The 12,745-nt window shown below is 36.2% G+C and overlaps 1 protein-coding gene and 1 pseudogene across 1 annotated transcript; both read left to right on the top strand.

Annotated features, from left to right (window-relative positions):
* Positions 1-5,196: 5,196 nt before the first annotated feature.
* On the top strand, positions 5,197-6,675 carry LOC128223283 (uncharacterized; annotated as a pseudogene).
* A 3,779-nt stretch (positions 6,676-10,454) lies between these two features.
* On the top strand, positions 10,455-12,272 carry LOC128223282 (uncharacterized). Its single transcript, XM_052932569.1, has 5 exons — positions 10,455-10,747; positions 10,973-11,112; positions 11,542-11,701; positions 11,889-11,976; positions 12,153-12,272. The coding sequence occupies exons 1-5, from the start codon at positions 10,455-10,457 to the stop codon at positions 12,270-12,272; spliced, it is 801 nt and encodes a 266-aa protein (XP_052788529.1).
* The last annotated feature ends 473 nt before the right edge of the window (positions 12,273-12,745 follow it).

Here is a 12,745-nt window from a genome sequence, read left to right as displayed (position 1 = left end):
TAGTTTATAAATAATTATAAACAGACAAAGTATGTATCATTTGTTTCATAAATGTTTTTTTAAACGCTGTAAACGCCATAGCTTCATACCTGTAAAATTACTGTTCATGATGTCTAATCATTTAATTGTATATGAGTAACATTTAATGTAACATCACCTAATGGATTTTTTTAAATAAAAAGTCACTGTGAATATAAACAGTTTTCAAATGAGTACATTTAAATTACAGGCTGTCAGATTGAAACGTATCCACTCTGACAGAAGAAAGTGAATGAATCCCCAGGATTGTTCCTCAGGAAAATGTCTTTAACCGGCTGTTGACAGTTTAAATGCTCTTTTGATGGAATTAGCTTTGCTTGCAGAGAATCTGTGATATAAAAGACCTGGGCTGCTTTGTTTTATTGGTTTATTGACCTTAAATGTATTTTATATATATTTTGTCACTTTTGTAAAAAACAATTGGCATATGTACTAGCATATGTTTGCAAACAGACACATTTTAGTTTTGTAAACAACTTGAAAATACATTTTGTAGGTTGACCTCAGACCATGAAAGATTAATGGTAGGTTCTCTTTGACCAGAACATGACCAGTATTGTTTTTGAAGTTTATTAGTCAAAGTTGATGGTAAAGGCAAACAGTGGCTATTCTGCACAATGACTTCTTTGACCTTATACCAGTGGTATTTAGTGATTGATATATCAGTCCAACACATGTAACAGGGTCCTGCTGAAATTCAGCAAGAGCTTATTAGCATTGCAAATCATTATTTGTGCATGTAACTGTAAATACTATTACGCTTTGTGCCAGAAACTTGACCATCACAAGTTAGGGTCATTGTTGATCTTATCTTGTTTCATCATTTTGCATGTTTTGTCTCAAAAGCATCCTTCAATTTAAATCATTTAAGATTAAACAATAGAACAGATCTGAATTGTGTGAAAAACTGCTGAATTTTTTTTTTTTAAAGCGTAAGTAACTTTTGTAGCCATAAAACATCGATTATAAATTCAAGGGGGTGAAAGCAAAATGGTTATATATGCTTCTTTATTTAATGTCACTTAGAACCTTTTTGCATTCACCCATCTTACTGGAAATTAAAGAAAACACTATCTGATTTTTTCACAGCAGTCATATATATCACGGTTTTCTAGACATCTAGCAAAGTATACCTCATTCCAAGATAATAAAGATGTCAAATCAGTCGATCCGGCTGTGAGAGAACAGCTTTAAACAAAGACTATATCATGGGCAGTAATGTCAGGTGCGTCCCCATGCTTCCCGGTTCATTGTTTTGAGTGATAAACGTCCTCGATTCGATGAGTATAACCACCGTTTTCTATATGTTTCAACGATAATTTTCAGAAACGACCTTGTGCCCCGAATGAAGAGCGATTGCTCGTTTACGAAGACGCTTGCTTTAGATCAAAATAATGTCTGTATTAAAATATCTCGTCAAAACAATGCACGTTCTTACTAGGCTTCCCGACTCACTCAATGCATTTTTGCTTCAAAACAACTATTCAATACCGTTCTCTTGCGTACAAACCCCTACCGATGCTTTGTTTTAGTCAATAACAGTATTGCTATTGTTTTCCGAATGCAGACTGCCAATTTTGGAGTTAAATCGGCTTATTTACGAAAATGCTTGCTGGTTCATTCCGTACTATTTTAGAACCTAGGTTCATCCCATAATAATAATTGTAATTACGACATGTGCACAGCATTCTGGTCAAAACTGGAGTTGTACCTAAACAACAAAGTTCACACTTAATCAGGCTGTCTGAGAAACTTCTACAGAAATTGGCCAAAATCGTGGGTTTCACACTTGAACCTTTTATTTTACAATCTCATATTTAACTGTCAAAATCAATATAATAAATTGTAATTAAAGATTTGCTGAAAGTAGACATGATAAATTACTTTTTTCTTTGACATGTTTTATTGGTTTTGTTTTTGCAAATTAGTTTGTTTTACTAAGCGTGTTATGGCAAATATGCGCGCGCACCCTCCTGACGTAGGTACGCCGAGATAAGGATAACAGTGTAAAAATGGACAATATGTATGGATATCACTTAACTGTACATATTTCGTCACCGATCGTTTTTGTTGTTTTTTTGCAATTCAATCACCCACCTCTTTGTGATAGTGCAAACAAACCCCTACCTGCTTTCAATAGTGCAAGTGTATTAAGTGTCTAAAACTGCATACCACTGACTAACAACTTAATAACAAATGCGATCTTTTTTAACAATGGTGTCACCGACGTTGTTAAATAAAATGTCAACATTCAGCAAGAAATACGACTAGCAATGACATGAAATGAAAATCAAGATCACAAATTATTGAGTACAGTTTTTTACTTAAATGAAGCCATTCTTTGTAAGTGTTAAAATTACTTTTTTTCCGTTCGAGATCACGTACAAGTAGATCCTCGTGCCTCCTAATATTTGCAAATTGCACGTCTTTCAATACAGAGATATTTTAAGTATACAAGACATGTCTTGTAGCTCATTTGTTTTTTTTTCTTCTATAGACTTACGTGATGACGTTGGATTTGTCACAAATTAAAACAAAATGTGCTATGAAATATAAAACATAACGAGGCCAGAAACGAAAAAAATGTGTTTTCAACTTAAAATAACATTAATCTACGACGTGGCGAGTACTCGAAATAAATATTATTTTCTACGTTTGAGTAAAACTAATTAGAGGGAATTATTTCCGTTGTTTATATTATGTAATAACCACCAGGTGGCATTTTATAAGCACGAGTGATTCTTAAGCATGAGTATTTCTGGCACACATGAATGTAAAGGCATTCAAATTTGGGGAACCAATACGTTCATGTCGATTCAAGTGATTATATTTATAATTAAAGTGAGCTGGAAATCATTTCTGACTTGACGATAACTTCAAAAGAAAGGAACGGTCGTCTAAATTTGTTAAAAAGAATCATGTACCTTAATGCTCATTTTTCATTTCAGAATTTGAAGTCTTTTTATGCTGCGGTTCTGAGTAAGATGGAATTAGGGGAGAACAAATGGGGGGGGATGATTTTCATTATTTAGAAACATTTACTTTGTACAAGCCAATTCCCTCAGGAGCTCAACCCGGTCGAGTTTCGAACCCACGTTATCGTTCCAAAGTTTTGGAAAATGCTCAGTCTGAAGATGAAAAGACAATATGGTTTTGTTCCTTTTATCAAAAATATAAGTGTTTGCAAAAAGGTAATCATTCATTGGTGTTTAAAGGCAAATTGAGGGCTGCACAACATATTTGTGCAGCTTGTTGGATGAAGGACAAAAGCAAACTTGAACATCCTGAGTGTTCCCCTAATTGTCCTCATTCTGGTTCAGTCTGACGGTGATTTTAATGGCCAAAGTTTCAAAAAGAGGATAATTTGAATGATTTATTTCTGCCCAAATTCTGTTTTGTACAATCGGAAAATAAGAGCTGTTTAACAGAAAATTAAGAACTGACACAGAATGTTAAAAGGAAGAATAATTTGGAGAAGAATGCTTTTTCTTTATTGTATAATCATTCGTGGTCATGTAAAGTTTGTCGAATTGTAAAACCTTCAAAGTTTGCCACGGAAGTGTTACATTTAGTTAAAAATCATGAATATATATATAAACTTGACTATCAATCGGCGCTGTTCTTATTCTTCCTAAGTAAGGGGTTTTTCTTCAATAATAAGCTATATAAAGAGCTGAGGATAATTCCTTCGTTAAACAAAAAAATAAGATTCGCAAGACCTTTTATTTATGCCCGATATGTTGATGCATAACAAGGTTCCCACACGTGGCATCCAGGGATGGAGGGCTATTTCTGGCCACGACACTATGATGATCATCTACGCCACCACTTGAGGTTGAGAGAGATCCTTTCCCGTTTCCACCATCCAGATTGAAGATGCTACAGAAGAGACGTCATGAACGCATACCAGACCGTCCCCTACAGGAGCGACCTCCCTACACTTCGAGGTAGGTAAAAAGTACCCAGTATCTATGCAGGACCTCTGGGAATGGATAACAAAGAAATTAACTTTATGAAAGAATTTAGTGAATAGTTTGACCGAACACATCGTCCCTGCGTTTGAACAACTGAAGCTGACAGCAGCAGAGGTGGGCGGCCCTGTCTATCGGGTCGTCGAGTACGTGGAGGGGACCTGGATAAACGGATTCATGTGGTGACCAGAGAACAAATAAGAGCGAATAACGATGTCGAGGGATGGCATCGTCGCATCAGCGACAAAGCTGGAAGAGCAAACATTGACAGCAGCAGAGATGGGCGGCCCTGTATATCGTGTCGTCTAGTACGTGGAGGGGACCTGGATAAACGGATTCATGTGGCGACCAGAGAACTGGTCTGTGTTCCGAGGACAAATAAGAGCGAACAACGATGTCGAGGGATGGCATCATCGTCGCATCAGCGACAAAGCTGGGAGAGCAAACCTTGGCTTCTATGTCTTGGTCCCCTTCCTCCGCGGTGAATCCGAGAAAGCCGACCTGCAGATCCGGGAGCATCTATACACCCGCATCTAACGTAAGAAGTATGCTTCACTTCATGGACAACTCGTCGACGCCTGTGCCCGCTGAAAGGATGAGCTCATATCATACACTCTGCTTGTCAACATACACACCAAGAAGTAAAATATCAATAAAATGGTCTACTGAATTAATTATTCCTTTCTTCCTATATTGGTGTTTGCTCACACCTAATAAATTGCATTGATTGCTAATTCTAAAAGGTTGACGAACTGTAAAATATATGTTGACGAAACAACTACCCATTTTGTATAATAAAATAAGATAGACGAACTGGTAAGTGGCAAAACATCCGATATCCGTGAGCATTTGCTTGACCACTGATAAATTCCAAGGATAATTTCCAAGTGTATAATGCTGTACATCTCTGAATAGCACTCTGCTCCAGAATTTCCTGCTGACATCTTTAGAGACGCTCACCAACTTTTACCTCAGATATATGCAGCAAAATTTTGACATTTTTGTTAACAATTTGAAGAACTCTGAAGATAACTACTAGATTGACTTCTACCTTAAAGATTTATATCTTACAAATTGTCTAGCTGAATTATCAGCACTATTGGATGTCTATGAGATATACCTTTAACTACGGCGAGGAAATATATCAATGGCCTGGAGGTGTGCACAGTGCGAGACCGATACTACTATGGATCGGACAAGGGACAACTCCACTGCGATGGAAGAAGACATCCCGCCACCTATGGATCTCGATGTATCGCCATTGAGCAATTCCATGGATGTCAGTAGACGTGACAACGTACATCACGCAATTCCGGATGTCACGTTCGACATAACCGGCACAGAATTCATTGGACCCACTGCGCCACTCGAAGACTCCCTTCCAGACCGACAACTCACCGACGACATCTTAGATGACTCCTACAACAACCTACGAGATCGTCGAAGATGGGACCAAGAGAGGGGCCGCAAAGCTGGCTGCCAGCGATGGATATCCTATACCAAGGGAGTTAATGTCGGAGAGCGGCACTATTGGAGATGCGCCGTTAGGAACAAATCAATGAAGTGTACTGCTTCTGTGAAGGAGTACATGGGCATGTTTGTTCCTGGTGTAAGCGGACATGTCCATCCAGCAGATTCGGGGGCAGTGAAGAAAGTAAAAATATCAAAGAAGGTTAAGGAGGTGGCGAAGGAGCGTCTGTTCGAGCCGGCCGCCACAATCGTGGGGCGCGTTATGAGGGAGATGGTGACAGACGACGATGTCAGCCTTCCGAAGCCGGACAATCTAGCGAGGGCTGCGAATCACCACCGACGACTGCGCCCAGATGAACCGAACGACCTGGCATTCGTGCTCGATAGAGAATTCGTTGGTGAAAAGTTCATCGTGAACGATAAGTTCCGCTAGCCTATATCCCGATGTCAAGGAGGAGCAAAGGGGATTACGTGTAGCAGCTGACCAGTCTCCGTGAACATCTTGACCAACCACAAGTCGAGTGGTTCATGTTAGATTTAGAGGCGGTCACATGGCAAGCAATAAGGGAGGTCTTCCCTGGGTCGGTTGTCGAGGGATGTGTGTTCCACCTAACACAACGCCTGTACAGGAAAATTCAGGCAACGGGGCTTGCGACGTCATACTTGTCGAGAGGTGACATGTATGAATTTCTCCGGAAGCTGATGTCGCTCCCATACCTTCCAGGGGAGCAGATCATGGGGGCCTTCAACAGACTCAATGCCATAGCCGAGGAAGCTGGGGGCTCAGTATTGAATGTGGTACACTATATGTAGACCACATGGATCCATGGGTCTGTGTGGACCCCCAGCAACTGGTCGGTCTTCCGGGAACTAGTGAGGACCAACAACGACCTTGAAGGATGGCATAGACGAATCAACACACGAGCAGCGCACCCGAACCTAGGACTCTACAAACTCATTACATTACTCCCGAGAAGAGGCAGCAACAGTGGACATCCAGATACGACTAGTAAGCGAAAATATACTCTGCAAGTTACGCCGGAAGAAATACACACAACTACATGGACGACTGGAAGATGCCTGGGACAAGTATGAAGAGGATGAAATGACAACAACGCAACTACTAAGAACCATCAGCCACATCACAGGATTAGGACCGACCACCGCCGCCAACTACATAATCGCAGACGACTAGAACTGAATTATGTTACTGTTCATAATTAAGTGATCATTGCTCTGACTCAATCAAACCGAGTCTGCAATTTTCACAGTTTTTGGCTGATTATGTATTTATTCATGTATTTATTATGTCATAGTGCTCATAACATTTCTATAAATGTATTTAAATGTATTTGTTCATGTACTTATTCAGTCATAGTGCTGATAACATTTCAACAAAAGTATTTAAATGTTTTTGTTTATGTATTTATTCATGTAGTTATTTTGTCATATTGCTCATAATATTTCTATAGAGACGTGTATTGCATCAGTGTTCATATCCATGTAATATATATGTGTATTATATTTTCGTGTATTTACATATGAAATAACCAGTTGTTCATATTCGGCTTGTATTTGATTAATGTATCTGTTCATGTGTTAATTCTTGTATTTATTCTGTCATAGTGCTCGTAATTATTATATAATCTATGTGTATTTATATATGAAATAAATGAAATTATATTTATCGTATTCTTTATTTCATGTTTTAACATTAAACTGGATTGCTGCAATATCATCTTCTCTTTATCTTTAACACCAGTACCTGGAATAAAACAAACAAGTATTGTTATCATAACAGAACATCAAAATGAAAAGAATCATCAACAATTAAAATCCATTCAAAGCAACTGTGTAGAATGTGTGGAATTTGATGAGTAGCAACCGTCAACCACAGTATTTTCAGGAATTTCACAGGAATAATCACGGAATGCAACACCTTTTTTCATGTGGCATAAAATAGACATATATTTAGTCCATAGATCATTTGCATTTCGGCTGCCCGCTTGGTTCATGTAGCATTTACATGTATCTATAAAAATGTAGCATATCATTTATTTTAACTTTCTTTTTAATTTTACATAGAAAAATAGATCAAAGTTTATAATCACTGATGAAAATATTATCAAATTATGCAAAATAATTCGTAAACCTCTTTAGAACATATTAATTTAAATAAAAAAAGTATAACCATTTTGGTTTTCTGTTTCTATTAACATTCTTTGATTTCGGTCAAGTGAAAATCACTGGTATACATTGAACAATGAAGTTATTAGTAAAATTATCAAATACTGTGAACAAATGGTGTTTCAAAATAATTACCTTGTTTGTTCACACATTGATAAATATCCAATTATACTAGCGTCAACCGCGCATGTGCAATCGGTGTTTTCGCTAAAACCTGACCCAGAAATTTAGCATATTTTATACGCGTCAATGCGAAGAAAAGAAATGTTAACAAAATGAAATATTAGCATAAATGGGTGGGATTAAGTCCAAATATGGCGTATATGACCTACATATTATATAAATGCTGATTTTTAGTAGGGAGAATAAGGTTTGAAAACTAAACAAATCGCGATTTTGTTGAAAACGGCCATATACGCGGATCTTTCTGTGGTTTTAATGAAGTTTGATCATTATTCTAAATAAAATGGATAACATTTACACCGTATTTAACCGTAATATATGTGAATTTAGGTTATTTTCAATATTGGTGCGCGACCGCGAGGGGAGTTAAGAATGGATAAAATTACCTCCCCTGCCAATCGAGCACTTGCTAATGTGGACGTTTCCGGAACGATTGCAAACAAAAAGTAATGCGTATTACTTCGTAATTGCAACAGCGATTTGTATCTGGTAGATGACAATATTGCCGTTTGGTGCAGGTTGGTTATATTGAGTTATTGCATGTATGCATTTATTGAATCTTATTTGTTTGTCTGATAAATTGATGCATTTTTGTGATATCCTTTTCGTACTCAAAATCGTTCGTACTTTTCATACATTTTTTTTGCAATTGATGTTAAATATATAATCTAAAAAAAGCAAAACTAATTTTAGGCAAGGCTTTCTTCTCATTTATCATGCACAAATATTGGTTCCAGTGTCAAACCTGAAAGTAATGTGTATAACTGAGTTAACAAATGGTTTTGTTTAAAAAATAAGTGCATTTGTATTCAATTCATTTTCAGAAGAAAATCACTGACTCCGTGACAGAGTGTGTCTGCCTCGGGCTGGTTCAACTTTGATTTGAGCTTAAGCAGTATTTAAAGTTCAATGAAGATTATTTGAGCTTTTCAGATATTGACATAGAAACTGGTGTTGGCATAATCCACATTATTTACATGTAAGACACATTTAACAGTGCACATGTTCCAGTTGAAATCCTCTGTGTCTGAGGGAGAGTGTTAACTTTCCATTAACATTTATTATTTTCAGGTGCCAGTTTAACACTCTCATCTCATCCCTCATCAATCATGTTTCATTGTTAAGTTAATACTATTAAAAGGCACTCATGTTTCATTGTTAAGTTAATACTAAAAGCATTCATGTTTCATTGTTAAGTTAATACTAAAAGCATTCATGTTTCATTGTTAAGTTAATACTAAAAGCATGTAGCATGTTGTTAAGTTTAGATGCTTTATAATGTTAACAAATGTTGCTTGCCTATAACAGTAGATTAGTTTCCGAGTTTTAGTTAAGAAAAGTTAATTATTTTTGAATAAAACATAAGGCAGTTTTTTACATACTAAATAACAGATATCACATTCCATTATTTGGTTCTAAAGCTAATAATGCTTGCTATTTCGGTTTATTTTCTGTAGATAATGTAAAATAATAACACATGCTAACAACTCTTCAGTTTATGTTCAGAATTATATTAACAGTTGGTTTATGGGGTAACTTCATAGCTTCTAACCTGACATTATATCATTCTTGCAGTGCATTATCATTTCATAATTGAGAAACTAACCTGTTTAATATGTATTTTTATAAAACTAATGTAAAATATAATGTGATGAACATTTTTTCCCATATAAATGTCTTACATGTATGTTTTGCCTATTTTCAGGTATTTCTGTCTTGGCGCGGCGCACTTCGATTCATCTTAGCAGCACACTAAGAAGTTGCCTGGTCCAATACAAGATACGGGATAGGTCAGTTTAATATGTATTTATATAAAAGTAATGTAAAATATAATGTGATTAACATTTTCCCCCATATTAATGTCTTATATGTATGTTTTGCCTATTTTCAGGTATTTCTGTCTTGGCGCGGCGCACTTCGATTCATCTTAGCAGTATACTAAGAAGTTGCTTGGTCCAATACAAGATACAGGATAGGTCAGTGATGGTTATAGAAGCAGTCAGGAGTGAATTGTGCACTGGAAAAACATTCTAGAGTGGAATAAAAAACTTGGGTCAGCTTTTTGTGAAAAGTGAAAAAAGTGTCTTTCCGAATGTTGATTTTTTGCATAATCTGGAGTTGTTAAATTCCATGTGCTTTGCATGACATATTAAAAGTATACATTATATTATAAGTATGGTTATATCCATCTGAAACAGTAAGGTTTAAGCTGGATTTGATTTTTTTTTTAAATCACTGATTGTTGCTTATTATACTGCCGACGTTATCCAATTATACTGCCGACGTTCCATTGTTCAGTTGATACTATAAATCCAATTTACCGAAACCACTAAAGAATACACACTATACAATTAATTTACCGAACTTGTTATTGACCGAAACATCTGGGGCCGGTTGCTCAAAACCTCAATTAAATTTAACAGTACGTTACCTTAACCATCCGTTAAATCCATAACTGACTGTTACTTAACGGTCAGTTTAATTATTGTTGCTCATAGCTATTTAACGCTGCCGTTTAGTAACGCTAGCGTTAAATGCTTAACAGTCAATTAAATCCAACTTCCTGTCCCATAATTCATCTGTCACCATCATTCAGCATCCAAGATGGCCGACATCATAAAGTCTTCTGCTTATGATACTGAAAAACAAAAAAGGAGAAGAAAACCTAATTTCACAGCTAGTGAAACTTTGATTATAGAGGAATGTATGGGAGACTTCGATACAAGGGAAATGCTGACTAACAAATTTACTGATAAAATTTCTAATGAGAAAAAGAAAAGAAAATGGGAAGAAATAGGTGTCAAATGTTCTGCCCTGGGGTGTGCTGTTCGGACTGGCGATGAAATCAGTGTTAAATGGCAGAACATGCGAAAAAATGCCAAGGCTGAGATAACAAGGTAGTCTGATATTATATTTAAGAAGTGTTATTGTTAATATTTTGAAATATATTCAGCATGACAGATGTACTGAATTAAATGCATTTTTTATTCATGAAACAACTTAATATACATGTTTAAATGAAAAGGTTATTTTTGATTCAGAGTAAAGCTTAAAATTTGGCCAGGAACACTAAATTTGTTTATTCAAACTCTTTATTGATACTTTAATTTGTGTCATAACAGTGAAAGGCTCCAGCGGAGAGAGAGTGGGCGGGGTACTGACACGCTAAAGAAGGCTACAGATCAAGCCAATAGAATTGTATCTATACATGCTGATGCCAGTTTCAATGGAGTTGTAGGTGGAATGGACTCTGATGAGCCAGGTAATTTCGTGATAAACATGATAATTTGATATATAAAACATAATGTCGTCTGATACCTGAAAGGGAATCTCTTAGTTAAAATAAACAAATCATAGCCTCGTATACATATTGTGTTTCTATTTTTACTAACAAAATCCTCCAACGGAAAATATTGATTATAATTGAAGAAGGCGGGTAACAGGCTAAGATACATATATAGAAGGCATAAAACGATATTGATTTCTTACCTTAATCTATTTCCAAACGGTGATTTTGCTATAAAGTCGTTAATCCAATGTAAATTAGAGGAGCCTCGTTGTTCACATCCTTCACCTTCAAATACTTCGTCTAAGTTAAAACGTCCGAAAAAAAATCGACTCTGACTATAATTCTTGTTGACACAGTTGCCTCCCTTATCTTAATTGTTACAACATTTATTTTGTTTCGCAGATGGTCTTTCGTTTATACCAAATTTAACAGATGAAGAAGATGCGGAGAGTGAAAGCCTTAGGTCATCAAAGTTACCCCCGCCATCCAAGATCATGATGGCGGCACAGCCTACTGCAGGACCATCAAAGAGCAGTTACCAAGAACACAAACAGGAACGTGTGTAAGTATTTCCCATGTATTCAAACAACTGCATTGTAAAAATACGATATATGAAATATACACAAATTGAGTAAATTTCAACATTAACAGTTTGAATCCACACGTTATTTGATCATTTTTGTCACAATTAACAATAGTTTCAGTTCACTGTTATAACATCATATTATTATGATCCTTATTGTTAATAGTGTCAAGAGAAGGAAGACCAAAGCAGAGGAACTCATTGATTGGCAAATTATATACTTTCAAAATCAGGTGGAATTGGCACAGCAAGAGGTATGAAAAAGACTAAGGGTACGGAGGATGTTACAAAAAGTATAAATGTACATGTAGTCCAATGCAAAAGGGGTTTCAACCACAACAATTATATGTTAAATGAATTGTTTATGCCAAAGAATAAAGATTGTATTACCAAATCGGCAAAGTTGTTTATGTTTTGTTTTGTTTTACAGAAGGAAATCAATCGGGTGAAGCTGAGAGTGATGGAAAAATATGGAAAAAAACATGGATACAGAGGAAATAGACGGATTCATCCGGACAACCTTCTTCGAGAGTTAAACATGAACATGTGATATGGTTTATTTCATCCTGGTTTTCATGGCGTTTATTTATTATTTGACTGTTTGCAATTTATGTACGAGCTTGTAAAGTTACCTACATGATGTTTTTAATTCAGTGTGAATCGTCTGTCTGCAATATTTGGGCCATTCTGAGCGATTTACCTTACTTGCCAAAATAAAGTGAGCACGTAAAAAATCCATGTATCCAACCGGTGTTGTTTTTCATTAATAAGTGCCTTTACACAATACACAAACAATTATGAATGAAGAGCAAACAATGTAAGAATTATTATTTTTTACTTCAAGAGGTGTATGAAGATGTTGATAAATCTAACAGCGATGACGATAAACTAACAGTGGTGATGATTAACTAACAGTGGTGATGATGAACTAACAGTGGTGATGATGAACTAACAATGGTGATGAAGAATGAGCAGTGGTGATGAATAACGAGCAGTGGTGATGATGAACAAGCATTTATGATA

Source organism: Mya arenaria, chromosome 17 (genome assembly GCF_026914265.1).
Source record: "Mya arenaria isolate MELC-2E11 chromosome 17, ASM2691426v1".
NCBI lineage: Eukaryota > Metazoa > Mollusca > Bivalvia > Myida > Myidae > Mya > Mya arenaria.
This window is presented reverse-complemented; position numbering and strand designations above follow the sequence as displayed.

Coding starts and splice junctions, on each gene's coding strand:
- LOC128223282 (XM_052932569.1), top strand. CDS start 10,455: ATGGCCGACATCATAAAGTCTTCTGCTTATGATACTGAAAAACAAAAA. Junction 10,748..10,972: donor GCCAAGGCTGAGATAACAAG/GTAGTCTGATAT, acceptor GTGTCATAACAG/TGAAAGGCTCCAGCGGAGAG. Junction 11,113..11,541: donor AATGGACTCTGATGAGCCAG/GTAATTTCGTGA, acceptor TTTGTTTCGCAG/ATGGTCTTTCGTTTATACCA.